At 50.4% G+C, this 17581-nt stretch overlaps 1 protein-coding gene across 3 annotated transcripts; it reads left to right on the plus strand.

The window, feature by feature from the left end:
* Positions 1–250: 250 nt before the first annotated feature.
* RNF122 (ring finger protein 122) lies at positions 251–14129 on the plus strand. 3 transcript variants are annotated; one of them, XM_053216631.1, is made up of 8 exons: positions 252–713; positions 1535–1608; positions 4517–4696; positions 5469–5625; positions 10839–10884; positions 11401–11442; positions 12653–12735; positions 13011–14129. In XM_053216631.1, the coding sequence occupies exons 4-8, from the start codon at positions 5516–5518 to the stop codon at positions 13123–13125; spliced, it is 396 nt and encodes a 131-aa protein (XP_053072606.1). In that variant the 5' UTR covers positions 252–713; positions 1535–1608; positions 4517–4696; positions 5469–5515; the 3' UTR covers positions 13126–14129. The 3 variants fall into 3 exon arrangements, with proteins under 3 accessions (XP_026926053.1, XP_053072606.1, XP_026926055.1); XM_027070254.2 differs by lacking the exon at positions 4517–4696; XM_027070252.2 differs by lacking the exons at positions 1535–1608; positions 4517–4696 and having other exon boundaries at positions 251–713.
* The last annotated feature ends 3452 nt before the right edge of the window (positions 14130–17581 follow it).

Below are 17581 nucleotides of genomic sequence, written 5' to 3' on the forward strand. Positions count from 1 at the left end.
TCCTCCAGGTCCCGGCGGAGGAGGCTGGCCCCCCGCCTGCGCCAAGCTTCGCACCGCGCAGCTTGCTTGTCTTTAGAGTTAAGTTTCCCGAGGACCGGGAAGGCGAAAGGGGAGGCGCCCACTGTGCAAAGATGCTCTCCCCTTGGAGGGGGGCGGGCCTGCAAATAATACCCGGGGCCAGCAGGAAGGCTCTCATTGGCCCGAGGGCGGGTGACGGGCGGGGGGCGGAGTTTGCGGGGTGGGGGGAGTAAAAGGGAGGGGGGTGTGCGCAGCCTGTGTCAGTTTCGGAGTCCTGGCGGCTCACCTTCGCGCCAAGGATCCTGAGCCGAGGCTCCCGGTGAAGCTTTTCCCTCCTCTGCGAACCGGGCCCCCCACCCTGTTCTGTAGCGCCCTGCATCTCCCCCAGCTCGGGGGCCCTTCCTGCATTTCCTCGGCGGTGCGTTGATCCTGGGGACTTTCTGTTTGTTTGTTTTCCCCTTTTCCCTCTTTGTTGCTCCGAAACCATTCAAGCCGAACCCCCCCCCCCCCACCACCACCCCGGAGGGCGTTCGACTTGTGAAGAAAGGCGGCTGCCGCGGACAGCACTGGCCCCTCCTGCGGACCCGAAAGCCGGTGCGCCCACCCCGTCTGCCCTACCCGCCGGCCGCCTGCGTTCGTACGCCGGAGGAAGCCAGCCGAGAATTCATTGATGCACCCATTCCAGTGGTGTAACGGTGAGTTCCCGGGGCGGGAGGGCGAGCGGACGCCCGGCCGGCCGCAGACGCGGAGGGGCGCAAGGCTTAAGATCAGACGGAGGGCTCGTTCTTCCTCTTCAGCTAAGTTTGTCATGAAATGGGACGGGCGAGCAGGCGTCCTGGCGCCCAACGAGGCTCTGCACAGCGCGGAATTTGAAACAAAAAAATCAGGTTTAATTCCAGGGCCGGAACGTCTCTGAACGTGCGGGGGGCGTGGGAGCCGAGGGGTTCGCGGCCTTTGTGTGGCGCCTTCGCTCTTCTACCCCCTTCCCTTGCCTTTGTGCGCTCAAACTCTGGTCTTTGTTGTGGTTGTCGGAGGAGAATTAAATCCGCGCTCGGGCTGGGATCTCCTAGAGGGAGCTCAAGTTCCCGGCCTGGAACTTTGCAGGCTATTTTAAATATGTATACAATGCAGCGTGCGGGACGGGGCGCGGAGGCGGCTTCCTCTGTGCCTTTGTTGGCTTCTCACTGGCTGCTAGGGGGCTTTGTGCTTGAGGAAGATGCCGGATTAAAGAGCGTGCCTTTATTGGATTGATAAAGCCTTGCAGATGTCTCAGCGCCCGGGTACCTTTGGGTGCAGAGTTAGGCCAGCAGGCCCCCCTCTCTGGCCCCAAGGCCACACTGTGGTACTAGCTTATGATCTGTGGTGGTGGCCTCACCCCCTTACCTAAGTCACCCCTCCACCCCATTCCCTACCCACCCGCCCTGGAATGATGCTAAATTCATCTCACCTGAGGCTTTTTTTTCCTTCTTCTTCTTTTTTTTTTTTTTTTTTTTTTTTTTTTTTTTTGGTATTTCAGGTGATACAGGTTGGTTCTGACTCCTCACCCAAGCTATCTTAAAGGAGGGTCTTTCTGAGCGACTCAGTTAAAAGGTATTGATGTTAGATACTAACGTTCCAATGGTTTTGGTGTTTTGACTGCGAAGTCCCAAGGCTTGGAGTTTCTGGAGGAGGTGTGTGGGGGCCGGGGGCCTTATCTCTGAGTATGGTAGGCTGGGTAGTTACAAAAAGAAAAAAGAAAAATCCATTCTTGAGGGCAGACCCCAGCCAGATCTTGGATTAATTATTTCAAGCGGCTTTTGTTTTAAAACAAAACCCTTAAGGGAGGGTTTGGACAGCATGTGTATGAGCGTCCCCCAACCCCCTCTTCCTCTTGCTGGTAGGATCTAATTTCCTGAAAATGAACCAAGCTGTGTGTGATAGGCGGGCATTGAGGGACAGGGGGGTGGGGAAGGACGGTGCATCCCGACATCTGGGAAAGATTCCCGGCGGCTGGGAGGGGGAAGCATTTCCCAGACCCACCGATCTTCCTTGGCCAGCCTTCTCTTGACGTCATTCCAACTCCCAGCGTGCACACCACCGAGATGAGACATTCTGATGTCAGGGCTTTCATAGGTCAGCTGAGACAATGGAACAGAGACTTCGCAAGAACCAAGGTGGCTGGCACTTTATTCTGGCGCTCCTATTTTCATATCGGGTTTTTAGACCAGCAGAAGACTTGCTCTTTTTCTTTTCACTTCTTAAAGTGGCTGATAGATTGTTTTGACTCCAGTGAGGAAACAATCCCTTCCCCCAGCCCCTTTGTGGAAAAATATCTGGAGGCTCTCTTTTCTGGGGTTGGTATTCTGCCCTTACAAGTGTTTCTCACCTACAGCTCTTTCTCACATAAAGTTCCAAGCTCACTGACTCCATCCTGGAAGCCCAGGGAAAGTCTGTTAGGAGAGGTAAGATGGTCAAGGTAAACTGATCAGAGGACCACTTGAGACCAGAGTGCAGATACATATCCTCTATAATAGCCAGTGCTCTACAATTTCCCAGGACAAATGGGGAATTTTCCCAGAACCAAATGGGGTTCTCTGGGACCCTAAAGGTAACCAGGATTCATCTCCTAAAAGGTGCATGGAGAGCGAAGACAGATCGGAGGTTAGACCTTCTTAGTGCATCAGTTGTTAGTGAGGTAGGGAGCCCAGAAGCAAGGGCTTCTTGTTGAGAATAATAAGGGTAGGAGCTAATTATTTAATCTTTTCAACAGAGTCTTTCAGGACAAGAACTACTTCTCCTTTTTGTTTTCCCACAATGTCTAGGTCAGTGCATAAATCAGCCCTCGATTAATACTTGTTGGTTGGCTGGCCATTCATTAGCTGAGGGCAGTTTCTGGGCAACTTTCCCAAATATCACTCTCCTTACTTTGGGATGGGAGCTTTTGCCAAGGGTACCATGTTGTCTTGAAGAATCAGGAGTTACTTATCTGCTAACTAATTAAGTGAAAGCAAGCCAAACACCAGGCTAGGCACTGGAGGAGCTACAAAAGTCCAAGTTGCTGTCCTGAGACTTGGGAGTATTCGAGCTTATTAGGACTTTTTCATTTCTGATTCCAGTATTCTAGTTCTATCTCTATTGCCGTGCCTCCCTTTGTATGGCAGAAGCCTTTGTGTTCTCTTCATCCCTACACTGTAAAATCACCCCGTGATTCCTTTTTTAATTTTTTTTATCTTACGTGTCTATCATGGTACTTGTCATATAATCGATGTTCGAGTTAAATTAAGTTGATGCTTGGAATATTTGGGCAACATAACACAATACTAAGTATTCAAGAGCCAGAATGTGTGGTAGAGGCTGTGAGTACTGTAGAATTCAGGGAAGAGAGGGGTCACTGGAATATCATGAGGACCAGGCTTGGTGGGCGCCCAGAAGGGAGGGGGAGTTTCAGGCAGGGAAAGTTGCATGAACAAAGGTATGGAGGCAGGTGAGGACAGGTTGGACAAGAAATAGGAGACTGGTCTATGTTGGGGGATGCTGGAAAACTATGAGCAGTGGAGGCTGAGGCGACCCAGTGCGTGCATGTTTAGCAGGACTTAAAACCAGTCATGAGCCTGGGAAATACATAATGGAAACTGAGTGGGAGGATATGTCACACACATGGGCTAAAGTAGAGGAAGGACTTGACATCAGTGAGGGTCTGGGGTGGGGACTTGGAATAGAACTGGTCCCGACATCTGAAAGAGGTTTGAAGGGAGGCTCATTATATGGTCACTAGATTGATCTAGGAGATGACTGACCATCTCATTGGTCCCTACATGAGATGTAGGATGTCAAAATCGACTTCCGGTCCTTTCAGCCAGTCTTCTGCTGAATTGTAGCACTGGTAATTTTAATCTAGAATTCTCAAGTATATTAATGGGTCCTGGCTTCTAACCAAGCTGTCAGGCAGGTACTTAAAACCCATGTTGAAGACTTGGGTACAGAGGTCTTTGGAAACAAGCCTTCTTAGCTGTTTGACGTTAGACAATTTATTTAATGATTGAGTCTTTTTTTTTTTTTCCCTGTAGAAGGGGTAAGTAAATTTCTCAGTGGCATTACAAAGATTAAATTGGTAGCATGAGAATGTGCTTGGGGTATTGCAAGATTCTAGTTTTCTCGTCTCCTCACTTTCTGAAATCTAAGAATTTTATTCTTGCCTTTTGGATCACGATAATATTTTGTCTTGGTTGCAGGACTAAACACTCCACCAGCTTATTGTTTCTATCCTATATTTTTTTCTTACTGTTAAACAGTACAGAACATGTACTAATTCTCAGAACAAGTACTCCCAAAATAGAGAGTGGCCCCAGGACTGGTTAATCCAGCAATTTCACGGACATAAATCATTTCTTTCCCTCTCCCTTCCGCCACCCTCAGCCATTGGCTTTATATTGAACTGCTTTCTTTCCAGCTCTAACTTGGCTGCCACCATTCCAATCTTTCCTGCTCCGGCAGAACTTGTCTTTGTTTCCTTGGCCAGAACCCTGTCACATACTTACCTCAACACCAAACTCTGGCAAGAGGCAGGTGACAACGATGATTGATAAGCCAATCAGGATTTACCCTCTGAGGATGCTTGGTCAGCCAATCAGGATTTACCCTCTGAGTCACGTGACAAGGGGAAGCATCTGGTGACTGGTCAGTGCTTCCCCCGCTGCAGGTATGGGAATCTGATGAGGACCTTGTTAAAATGTAGATTCTGATTCATTCTGTCCAGGGTGGGCCGGAGATTTTGCATTTCTAACAAGCTCCAGGGGTTGCCAGTACTACTATGGCACTGCTTTGAGTAGGAAAGGGAAGGGTGCCCAAAGTAAGCTGCACACACCCCCCCCCCCCCATCTCTTTCTGGAACACTGGCCCAGCCTCAGGGTGAACAGTTTCTATTCTGGTCCTGGTGCAGCCTGTCTCCTGGAGCAGGTGGCTTAATAATGACAGATGACCTTTGCAACTGCACCTCGGCAATTTACAAAGTACATGTCTCACACCAGTTTGGGTCCTCTCTGCATTTTGCTTGTTTTTAAATGACAAAGTGAAGCTTAGATAAGTAAGTTTTTAAAGGTCACCTCTCTAGGGAGAGGCAGTGTTGGAACCCAAGTACCCATTTTCTCACCTACGGCTCTTCATTCTGCTACTGCACTAAATGAGCTTCTACGCGATGGAGTCGAGTTTCCCATTTGCTGAATCCTTGATCCCCTGGATGGGGATGCAGTTTTAAGTACTGTGTGTAGTATCCCATTTCACGGATCGCTGCGTGACCCAAAATAATGTAGCTAGTCAGTATCAGAGCTGGGTTATAAACTTAAGTGTCGGCATCAGAGAGGTTTAGGACCCCGGAGCCTGCCATTTCTCTCTCCGTCCTGCCTGACCTGAGTACCATCAGCCCCAGTGGTCAATTTCCAACTATAATGCTTTCCCTCTCCCTTTCTTTTCAGGGTGTTTTTGTGGCCTGGGACTGGTTAGCACCAACAAGTCCTGCTCAATGCCACCCATCAGTTTCCAAGACCTTCCCCTCAACATCTACATGGTCATCTTTGGCACAGGCATCTTCGTCTTCATGCTCAGTCTCATCTTCTGCTGCTATTTTATCAGGTGGGTGGCACCCTGGGTGACCTGGGGCAGGGAGTCCAGGAGGAGGAGGCCAGGGAGTAGGGTGGGCCAAGTGAGATTCGCACAGCAGTCCCTAACTTCCCACTGGGGCCCCTGCTTTGAGGACAGGGCTCAGCCTGTCCTTCCTTGGGCCCCTGAGGCCTGGTGTTTCTATTTTCAGCAGCCTCTGGAGTTGTCCCAGAGCATATAAGGTCACCATTGGTTGGGCTACATCGCATCTCTTGGCCAGTTATTCTAGGGTGGCCTAGAATTACTATCTGACCAAGTGATATCATTGGTCATCCCTTAACCGTGTCTCCACTCCCCACGCGTAACCTCTGGGTGGCCGGGGATAGGTGGGCATCGGTTACACCAACGGCATGTTCCTCTGCCCTCCTGGGAAATCCTGCCGTCAGCCATCCAGATGCTAATATTAGCAAGCTGATGTCTGGAGAGCTGCCTGGTCTGCCTCGTAAGCTCTTCTTTTTTGATAGTGAGAAAAACCCTAAAAACGCCCCTTATTCTTACTGCGTGGAGATCCAGGGGAGGACTTGAGCATGGCGGGGCTAGCCAGGGAGGTGTTTCTTCACCTCCCGTTGAAAGACATGGGAATTGGTGGCTCATTTTCTATCAAAAATTTAGGGCATGACTGGCATTTAGAGTGGAAATGAAAGTAGTGTTTCTGGCAAGGGCATTCTGTTGGGATCACCAGTTCCTCATTGTATGGGACTGTCCTGCACACTGGGGAATGTTGAGCATCCCTGAACATGCTAATGGTCTTTAGGGCCATTGTGATAACCACCCCCTACCCCCACCACACCTTACGAAATGCCTAGGTAGCCAGCAGCTGGAGTCTTAAATCGTTTAAATTAAAAGGAGGGACAGAGGAGTTCTGGCTTCCTCCTGAGATGTCTTGGTGGGTCTGAATGCTTTGCCCAGAGAAGGGGCAAGGGGGAGGCAGACACTCAGTCTCTATTCCTAAGGCTAGCAAGAGTTTCCTCTAAAAAAGGGGAAGGGCCCTCAGTGCTCCCAGTCAGCTACTTTAGGCCTCTTCTTTCTCAGAACTTTAAAAAAGTTCCTGGGACTGGAGTTTTCCACTTAAAAGTTGATGCCGAGAAGATCGTGGTGTTTTTTCCCTCTTGTACAACCGAGCCTAACATTTGCATAAGTGGGAGTGAGGGCAGTTTTCTAGCATCTCCCCACCCCTTCCCCTTTCCCCAAGCCTACGTTTTCTTCCTCAAACATTCTGCCTTCCTGACCACCAGCCACCCCCATCTCCCCATACCGAGCAATTCATGCAGTTCCCCAGGGACTAAAGATGGAGACACACCAAATACCAAAGGTTTATATATGATACTGGGGGAGGGGTCTGCAAAAGCAGCTCTGGTGTACACACACACACACACACACACACACACACACACACACAAGCTGCAAAGGCAGTCAAGTGAAGAAAAATCTAGAAAATCACTCTGGGCCAGGATGTGGGTGACCAGGGTTCATTTCCTAACTCTGCCACTAATACGTGCGACCTTGGGTTTTAGTTCTTCTTTACCAAGTGCCTTCTTTTGCCACACTATAGTTGGCATTTTGTGAAACACCCCTCCAGTTTCTATATTAGCCCACGTTGTAAATGAGGAAATTCATGCTCTGGCAGTTAAGAATTTGCCCAAGGTCCTATATCGAGGAAGATCCAGGGGTGGGCTAGCCCAGTGGTCATTAGCTAGAGTCTTTCAGATTCCATATGTTCACCTTCCCTGTCGGGTTCCCATTCCTTGAATGGAAATAAAAGGAACAGCTGCAGCATCCCTTAGCACCCCCATACGGCCGGAGATGGGGGTCCTGCAGAAGGACAGGCTGGGGAGCTAGATAGGGCTGATTTATTTTTGTCTGGCTGGAGTGGAAGAACAGAGCCGTAACCACATGATACCAAAAGCTTTCCTGACTGCGGGCCGCTTGGCGCCACCTGTCCCTTCCGCAGTAATCTGCCCCTTCTGTCACCCCCACCTTCTGTCCTGCAGCCTGCCCAGAGTCAGCTGACCCCGGACTTTCATGGTTCCAGAGTCTCGCTGCTGTGTGGCAGCCTGTGGGTGTCTATATATAGAAAGACACACAGGCACAGAAGCCACTTCCTCTCCCCGCTTCTCAGTTTCCTCCATAGCCAAAATAGGCCCATGACCCCTACTCTCCACCTGGTGAGCTCAGTGGCCAACGCCAGCCTCCTCTCCCCTGCTCCCCTCACCCGTTCTTCCCTGTTCCCCAGGAGCTGACCTCTGCCCTACACAGGATGGAGGGGCCAGTGAAGTACAAATAAGCAGGAAAGGAGCAATTATTTTCAGGACCTGGTGGCATTGTTTGCTCCAAAAGGGAAAAGCAGTGAGGGAGAGCCCGCTGGCAGTGGCTAGAAATGGTCTCATTGAAATCGGAGTATTTTTAGTAGCTTTGCTCACTCAACAGCTGAGAGGGCCACCTGTCCAAAGTAGCCGGCACTACCTCCTCTGCTGGGATGTCCCAGGGGCTTTGCTTTTCTGCTTTGTTTCCCTTGCGACCTTTTTGGGTCTCATCACAATGTATACCTTCCTGTTCTGGAAAGTCTGCATGCAGGGCGAAGGGGGTGGGTCTGCAGCCTTTCACTCTTCTGGTGGTACTGGGCTCTGAGACCCAGGCTGCTGGAGGATCCTTGACTGCAACCATCAAATGGAACCAGGCAGACACAGGGGGTGAGGGTGGGCAGGGGGCGCCCTGCGCATCCCAGGACACAGCGAGCAGAAAGGCACGGCACACCCTACCTGCGTAGAGCCGTGTTGCAGGTGAGGTGGTTGAGACCCCAAGGATGTGTGGCATCCTCTCATTCTCGGGGTTAAAAAGCAGGCCCCTCACCACTTCCTTATTTACTCTTCGGCATCCCCGCGACAGCGACGGTGATTGCCTGAGAATGCGGCTGTGAGCGCTTTGACTGTGAGAACACTTTTTTGCTTCCCCAGCTTCATTCGGTGTCAGCCAGGTGACAGTTGTTCGTTGAAGCCTTGCATGCACCCTGCCCCGCCCGTCTTGTTTGGAAGCGGGCACAGAGATGCATGCATCTGAAAAGCTTTCCCGGACTGAGGCGTTCTCTGAGTAAAGGACGGAACAGTGGGAGTCCTGGCTAGGTCTTTGGCCCAACCCTCCAATGACCAGAGACCCTCCAGTGGATGTGCTGCCCTGGGACTTAGCCCTATGGTGCAGGAGTCAACCTGGACTGGAGTTCTTTTTTAAGATTTTATTATTTTTTTTTAAGTTTATTTATTTTGAGGAAGACAGAGACAGCATGAGCGGGGGAGGGGCAGAGAGAGAGAGAGAGAGAGAGAGAGAGAGAGAATCCCAAGCAGGCTCCACACTGTCAGCACAGAGCCCAATGAGGGGCTCAAACTAACCAAACCGTGATCATGACCTGAGCTGAAACCAAGAGTCAGATGCTTAACGGACTGAGCCACCCAGAGGCCCCTTAAGATTTTTTTCAAGTCCTCTCTACATCCAACATGGGGCTCAAACTCCCAATCCTGAGATCAAGAGTCACATGCTCCACCACTGAGCCAGCCAGGTGCCCCTGGACTGGAGTTCTTAAGAGTCTCTAGGCACCCGGCCTCCCAGGGCCCTGACTTGTGCTAGGAACAGTGGAGATAGCTGGGAGCCAGATCCAGATCTGCCCCCCGACTGTGCTTGGGGCATGGCTCTGCTCTGCCCCTCATTCCGCACCTTCCGCTGTTCTAGTCAGCTTCTCCACAGTGCCTGTGGAGCAGACACCTTCTTACCTTCTCGTTGAGGCTCCTGATTTGAGATTCTCTTCCTCTGACTCCTGTCAGCCTTCTTGTTCTGCAAAAGGACAAACATTTGGGGCTTCGGAAGTCACACAGTCTCTTTCTTAATTACCCCCACCCTACTGTGCAAAAGCCGCCACAGGTAATATGTAATATTTAATTTATTATCATGTGCACACATGCACTCTCTCTCTCTCTCTCTCTCTCTCAAAAATAAACATTTTAAAAGTTAAGAATAAAAATCAGTCTTAGCTCATAGGCTCTATTGAACAAGTGGCCCTTAGGCCATCATCCGGCACATCTATTCTAACTTGACGGGTTTCTGATGTTTCCTTCCAATAACGCAGATCTGGCAGAAGTGTTCAGTGGAGAGAAGGCCCCATGTGGCTCCCAATTATAGGAGGACACAGAGCCACCTGCTTGATTTGGACAGTTTCTCTCCCTGCAAATAAAGAAGCAGCAGTACTGCGTAATCGTGATCCTAGCCGTTCGCTGTAGGCTTGTTGATGAAGATCGGGTGTTTCCCAAGGGATCTGGTCTCCTTCTCAGGACGATGGTGTGTCCCACCTAATAGGCGAAAACAGGCCACACTGTTAAAGCGCTCAGGCCCTATGCTCTGATAGACTGATTCAAATCCGCCTCTTGTTGCCGACTAGCCGGGAGGTTTGGGCAAGTTACTTCTTTGGACTCCATTTTCCTCATCTGTAAAAAGGAGGGTTTCTCACAAAGTATGTGAATATGGTAACACAGGGATGGGGGCAAGCAAGTCCTCGATACAACCGCTGCGTTATTGCCGTTAGTAACAACACACTGGGTTTTGGCTATTGAGTTAGGTTGTGTGCAGGCCACCAGCTGGAAACCGAAGAGAAGAAAACAAAGAGGGCATCCTCGGTGTTTGCCTGGGTGCCGTGAAGGGGAGAGTGTGCTTTGGTTCAGAATATTAGTGTTCCCCTGGGTGGAAAATTCCCCCAGAGTCAACAGAGACTCACTTACACTGCTACCCTGGCTTAATGGCAAGATCCCTTGTAAGAATATCTAACTTCTGTATACTCAGGAAGCGGAGTGTTGACCTCTCGACTTGGGGGGCCTGAGGAGACTGACTTTCTGGGAAACAGCAGGGAGTACAAATGAATAATTCTGCCAGAATGTGCTCTGCCAGAATTCCCCGATCTGTGGGACCTGACGGTAAGTTTTGAGGCTGTTGTGGCTGAGTAAGAGTCTGAGTCCTTAATCAACTCTGGGCGACCTGCACAGGTCCAACTACACCATACTCCATGGCTTCTCCGGGACAAGACGCCCCTCTGAGGAGCAGCCTCTCCGCCCCCAGAAGAGGGCCCACGCAGCCTGCCTGCCTCTCTCACTCTGAATGGCTCTAATTTGTACAAAGGCATGGTAACCTCTCCTTTCTCTCTCCCCTAGCAAACTCCGGAACCAGGCACAGAGTGAGCGATACGGCTATAAAGAGGTAAAGTGCTACATCTTTCTTTCTTTTAAAAACATTTTTTTCAATGTTTATTTTTGAGAGACAGAGACAGAGGGTGAGTGGGGGAGGGAGACACAATCCGAAGCAGGCTCCAGGCTCCCAGCTGTCAGCATAGAGCCCAACGCGGGGCTTGAACCCACGGACCGTGAGATTATGACGTGAGATGAAGTCAGACGCTTAACCGACTGAGCCACCCAGGCGCCCCAAGTGCTACATCTTCCTGTGAGACTTCCTCTCTGCTACCTGCCCTGCTAGAGAGAGGATAGGCAGCAAGCAAGCTGAACCCCCTCGGCCTCCCTGCTGGCTCCCCCTGGCCAGTGCTTTGTACCGTCCTCGAGTCTGGCCTGGCCCGGCCCAGGCAGTGGCCAAGCCCTCCCCCTTCACCAGAGGAAGAGGAAGACACGCCTGTGCGGGGCTGGGGACTCCCTTGGCTGGATGATAGCACCTGGCCCCTGTGCTTGGCTTCTTCTGACGCCATGCCTCCTCTCTCCTTTTCAGGTGGTGCTTAAAGGTGATGCCAAGAAGTTGCAGTTATATGGGGTAAGTGTCCTCGGCCAGGGTGCAGGAGGGCCCTGGCTGGCAAGGCAGACAGCACCCTCTCCAGCTCTCAGCCAGGGCCTTTCAGGAACTTATCTCCTTGGGCCAAATAAATGTGACTCATTCCAGTAGGTAATCCGTGTATGGAATTCATTATGTCTGGAACCGGCGCAGGCAGAAAACATAACAGGATCGCGGAAGGGTTGGAATGAGCGAGGACACGTGGCCCCGGAAAGGCTGCTGTGCATCATGTTTAAGGGGAGGATGGGTCTACCTCTCCACGCCAGATCCCAGCTACCCTTCCCTGCTTCTAGGTCTCCCGTCTTGGTTTTTCACTAAAGAAGGCCCTTTTTACCCTTACACATATACTCTGTCCTGGCAGACTGTGGACCTGACCAGTGCATCTAGCCCTGCCATTCTCGCCTGTTTGCTCTCCAGTCCCCTACCCCAAGCAATACTGCCACTCCTTGGGTCCCATCAACACAGACTTTTTAGGAGTGGGCTGTTGCCTCTTCCTTCCCTACTTGTGCCCATGAGATCATCTAACTTTCTCAAGACTTCTGTCCATAACCACAGACACTTGTGCACAGGGTGTTTGTGGTGGTTGGGCACCGGGCGGACCCACGGGGATCGCGAGGCATGAGACAGCCTAGGAATGCTTCATTTTATCCCTCTTTGATGTGTGCTATCACATCTCAGCAAATTCAGTGTTCCCTGAGCCCTCCTTGAGAGGGAGAATTCAGCTGTGATCAAGAAGTTAGTCCAGAATTACAGAAAGCTAGAGTCCAAGAATATGAACTAAACATTATACCCCCATTTTTACCTTTAGATATAGATGCATGCCTCCTTGCAAAATGTACTAGGCTAGAAAGGTTTAAAAAATACTCCTCTAGAACACTTACGGTCAATGGAAATTTCTGTGATGATAGAAATGTTCTATATCTGCCCTGTCCAGTATGGGAGCCACCATGGCCACATTGTGGTTACCGAGCCGCTGAAATGTACCTAGTGCAACTGAGGAACTAAACCTTTAATTTCATCTTCCTTTGGTCTTGTGAACAGTCTGGTGTGGTTAGTGGCTACCCTATGACTCAAGTTTCCGTGGCTAATCAGGAAACTGGGCTAGAGCTTTGTTTTCTTGGATGGGGATGAGCCGATGGGTGAATGTGGTTCTTCCCCAATCTCCTCTCACATCTTCCCTTTCTTCCCACAGCAGACCTGTGCAGTCTGTCTGGAAGACTTCAAGGGGAAGGACGAGCTAGGTGTGCTCCCATGCCAACATGCCTTTCACCGGAAGTAAGTATCCACCGTGGGGGACGTGTGTCCAGGGGATACCTTTCGAAAGGAATAAGTAGGGAGCGTCTTCGAGAACCTGTAATCCCTACCCCCTCCCATCTGCCCCTTGCCAGCGATGCCTGACATCCTGTCTGGACACCAGGCAAGCCAGAGGGGTTGGACCGGGGCAAGGATGGAGGTGTGGCTGTTCGGAGAAGCAGCTGGGCTCTCTGAGTGAGAGACACGTAGAACGGTCTGGGTGTCTTAGGGGAAAACTGGTCTTCTTCCGCCCACAGGTGTCTGGTGAAGTGGCTAGAAGTACGCTGTGTCTGCCCTATGTGTAACAAGCCCATTGCTGGGCCCTCAGAGGCCACTCAGAGCATTGGAATCCTATTGGACGAGCTGGTGTGAATGCTGCCTCTACACCAAGGCCTGGAGAAGACCGCTTGCCTCATGGGTGCCTGGCCCCTCCGCACAGCTACGGGTGAACAAGACTGGTGGGTGGTGACTGACGTGCTTACCTGAAGGGGCAGTAATGCAGGGCTGGGCTCCCACCATCAGGGGGAGGCCTGAGTCGCCCCACCTTTCTGCCTCCTGAAGCCTTCTTCAGCTACTCAGCACCTGCTACTCAGCACTGGCGTTGTCACCCATCAAGAACGCTGTATCCTGGTACCGGACTGTCTACCTGCCTGTCCCTGTGGGGGAAGCTGGGGAAGGCAATCCACCCCTATCTGGCCGAGAACTTGGAGCTCACCCCTTAGGAGGACTGGCTGCCCTGACCTAGAAGAAGGGAGGAGATGGGCCCTGCCCCACCTGTAACCTGCCTCCCCTCTTCGCTCCTTCCACAGGAAGGGGAGAAGGGGAGGAAGGAACCATCAAGGAACCAAGTGCCTCCAGTGCAAGCGAGGGAGGCTCTGTAGGAAATCAGGAAGAACAGGGACACGGAAAAAGGAAAGTCAATGTTTACATGGGGCCTATGGAAATAAAGGCTTGGCCTGTAGGCCTGCTGACCACAGGGTAATGGGGGGCGGATGCCTTCCCTCTGCTAGGATCTGAGGTGCTATCCATTCACTGTCTTCCTCAGCTGATCTCAGAGCGTCCTATTCCGTTTTGGGGTTATAGTACCCCTCCAGAGGAAGGGCTTATTTTACACTCAAACGAATTCCCAGGGGCTTTTTCTAAAGGAGCAAAAGGGGCCTGGGGATGGGGGTGTCTGAAGGTTAAGGTGGCAACAGATACCTTCTTCCCCTTTGTAAATAGTATTTTTATACTTCATCCCCACCATCTCAGGCTTTATACATGGAATCCCCTGAATGGAGGGGGTGGGGTTTCCTCTCTCCTCCTCCCCCCGCAGAATAGGTGAGGGTGGGAGAAAGGTATGTATTTAAAGAAAATTAAATTTAATAACAAGTTTCTCTTTTTGCCTGTGGTTGTGGCCTGTGTCTCTTGGCCCTTTTCTGCCCTCTACCAGCCTCTCGCTTCTCCATACTCGGGGCACACTATGCGCACAAAGGTTCCTAATTCTTAACAAAAAAAAAAAAAAAAAAAACACTGATATCAGGTTATTACCCATATAACATAGGGCTCACATCAGTGTACTTTAAGACCAGACTAAAAATATTCTAAAGGCGGGCTTAAAGAAAGTTGATGTATGTCACCCAAGTGTGTGACAGGATACTGAAATTCCAAAGACTTGAAATGAATAGTGTCCCATGTTTAATTCAAGCAATTGTGCTCTTAGCACAACTAAAGGTCAAGGTTGCTACCATAGAGGCTTGATCTCTTTCCCTTATTAAGCTTTTCTCTTGCCTACTTGCTGACCATCATGGACACATGCTACCCCCTGAACCCACATCTAGAAGTGTTGGCATTAACGAATGTATGCCCCTCTGTGCGCTCAGATCTTGTACCCACACCCTCCAGCTTTGCTCTCAGTGTCTCAAGGGAGCGTGGAACCAATAACGGATATGCGAAATGGATTATGAGGGCCGGGAACAATGTTCTTGGGCATCATCACAGCATGGAGCTGGTGGGCTGCGGTTGACCCTTGTCGGTGGAACACGGCAGTGGCCAGTGGTCGTCCCAGGGGAGCAGGCCCTGGGCACAGTAGGAATATTTGTTGAGCGAAGTCTACTGTAGCCGTGGGTCATGGATGTGCAAGAGCCGCCCGTGCACCCAGAGGAGCCAGGCCTAAAGGGCAGGCGTGACCCCCTCCCTCCCCCGCAGTTGTGCCATGGAGGCTGTCGGCACACCGGGTGCTCGTGCTTGACAGACCCGAGGCGGTCCTCGTGAGGTTGTCAGCACCTCTCCTTTGCCCAAGGACCTCCTCCACACTGGGCATAACCCCTGCTCCCTGCCTCTGCCCCCTCCTTGCTGTTGCCAACCCTACAAAGTCTGGTCTTTTCCTCACCGGGCACCTGTTCGAGTCCTGCCAGCTTCAGTGTGCAGAATAAATGTATTTCCTTAGCAAAACAGACCGTCCCTCTAGCTCCTGCTACAGCCTTATGGTGGAGGCAGGTCTGGGACGAGGGGGGAAAGGTGGTCTAACAGGTTGGCTTCACCATCTACATGCTCCTACCTTGCCGTCTCCCCTCCTCTTAGGGAGAATTTACCAGTGCTGGCATATTCTGATTAGAATGTTGGGACTAAAATGTGTTTACAAACTTGAATGGCATTGTCCTGACGTCAAAATGACGGGGTAAAAATGCCTCGGAGCTAGGTAGGTGGTGGTACGGTGCGCAGCGGCGAACAGGCACTATGTTCTCACTGATCAGATGGGAATGGCAGTAACGAGTCACAGTCCCAGCCCCAAATTCATGGTCATTAGTGTGGTCTTGTTTCTCAGCGCAATGTGTCCAGATCACCTGGGCTAGACACTGCCACGTGCTGGAAGGCAAGACATTCCTTGCGTTGGGAAAGCAACAGTGTCTTTTGGGTGAGCAAGCTCACCCGTGGGGAGGGGATACCTGAGCTGAATCCTGAGGGAGTATCCTGGATAAAAGCACCCCAGGGATTAACCAGCCTCGTGGGGGTCAGAGAGTGCACGCGAGTCAGTGTGAAGCTGAGGTGGGGAAAGGCTGGGAGAGAGACAGTCCCAGGTGGCACTGGAACCTGAGACTTGATAGAGTAAGAATCCCAAAGTTCCTTGGATCAGGCTTTTAAAAGATCAGAGCACCATTTGGAAGCTAAGCCAATGCTTTTCTTCCTTGCACAAAATGTTCACAGGCAACTACAGTGTAGATAGCACTGCTCCCACTGCTGAAAAAGAATTTGAATCTTAAACGTGTTTCAAAGAGCAAAAAGGGGTGCCTGGGTGGCTCAGTCGGTTGAGCATCTGACTCTTGATTTTAGCAGGCTTGCGCTCTCTAAGGAAAGGAAGGAAGGAAGAGAAAGAAAGTAAAAACCATGGGTTTTTAAAAACCTGGCTGACTCAGTTGATAGAGCATGCAACTCTTGATTTTGGGGTTATAAATTTGAGCCCCACGTTGGGCATAGGGATTACTTAAACCCAAACAAACAAAAAACAAAGTAAAAAACTGAAGGAAGCTGAGCGATAATCATATATACCAGGATCCCAACTCCAATGATCTGTGGCAAAGCAAACACCAATCAATCAAAAGATAACAAGCACTTACCCCTCAGTGTGTTCTTTTATAAAATACATTTTGCTTTCCTTTCTGTATATACCCCTCTGAGTTTGGGATTAGGAAAAGAGTGTTGAGAAAAGCACCTAAGTAGCCTACTCATACTTACACAGATTGTGCACAGCTAAGTTCAACGTTGGATTTGCTGACCAACAACAGCTTTGGAGGCAGACTGCTCTCCGTGAAGATTCTGAAAGTAGCAGGTGCTATGAGCTCCTGGGCGGACGCCCTCATGGAAGACACAAACCCCAGATTACTGTCAAGTGATTTGTGTGATTACCATTATCCAGGACTGGATTTTTTTTTTAACTCCACGGTAGATTACTTCTTTTAAGGAATCATACGTCGATCCACCATTCACAAAATGGGTAATTGAAATAGGAAAGAGAAACTCAGAGCAGAATTTGAACATCCCAGACTTTGACAGATTGGGACAATGGCTGCCTTGAAGAATGGAGGCTTACTGTTCCTGTTTCTCTCCCTTCAAGTCTTCTATTCCAACTCAAAGTCACCCTCTACCCACTGGGGCTTTGCCCATTCTCATTAGGGCCTTTTCTGCCTCCCCATTTTTACCATCCCCCCCCCACCCCAACAGCCTGTATCTTCCATTCTACCCTCTTCTTCTGTCTCTGGGTGTCAGAATAACATCATGGATGCCCTTGACCACACCACTTACTCACTACAGGTGAATCTTCTGTCAAAGCCATATGGACAGATCCAGAGCAACTTATGTGACCAAATTAGAGACAGGAAGGTCAAATGATGACCAGTCGTGTGGGCTGATATATAGCCAATGTCCTCCAGACCCAAGACCATCAACAGCACTGGATTCCTACTGGTCCTACTCTAAGAAATTATGCCCATTTAATTCTTCCTTTGATAAACTGACAATACTATGTAAACAGGGGGATATGGCCAATGTCACCTTTGTGCTTTGAAGTAGCTTCTGTTCTTATCTCTATGTGACAGCCTCAACAACGATCCAGGGCATGTGCTCTGTAGACAAAAGGGAAGCTGCCAGCACCAGGAGCACAAGAAGACGTTTTTGGTGGCTCCTGGTGTTCTTCTCAGTCTTTGTCACTTTCCACCACTGCTATCCATCAGCCCATTTTTCTTATCCTTCTTCTCTCCTCTCTCATTCCTTTTTTCTCCCTCTTCCTTTTTCTCTTCATCCCAGCCTATTCTCTGATATTACTGAGCACACCAAAGCCACTGCAGACCCC

The sequence above is a fragment of the Acinonyx jubatus genome, chromosome B1, assembly GCF_027475565.1.
Source record: "Acinonyx jubatus isolate Ajub_Pintada_27869175 chromosome B1, VMU_Ajub_asm_v1.0, whole genome shotgun sequence".
In the NCBI taxonomy this organism is placed as follows: Eukaryota; Metazoa; Chordata; class Mammalia; order Carnivora; family Felidae; genus Acinonyx; species Acinonyx jubatus.

Bases quoted from the DNA above. Each gene is read 5' to 3' on its own strand.
- RNF122 (XM_027070252.2), top strand. From the start codon at position 689: ATGCACCCATTCCAGTGGTGTAACG. The intron at 714-5,468 runs GTGAGTTCCCGG...CTTTCTTTTCAG, and splicing joins CCCATTCCAGTGGTGTAACG to GGTGTTTTTGTGGCCTGGGA. The intron at 10,885-11,400 runs GTAAAGTGCTAC...TCTCCTTTTCAG, and splicing joins AGCGATACGGCTATAAAGAG to GTGGTGCTTAAAGGTGATGC.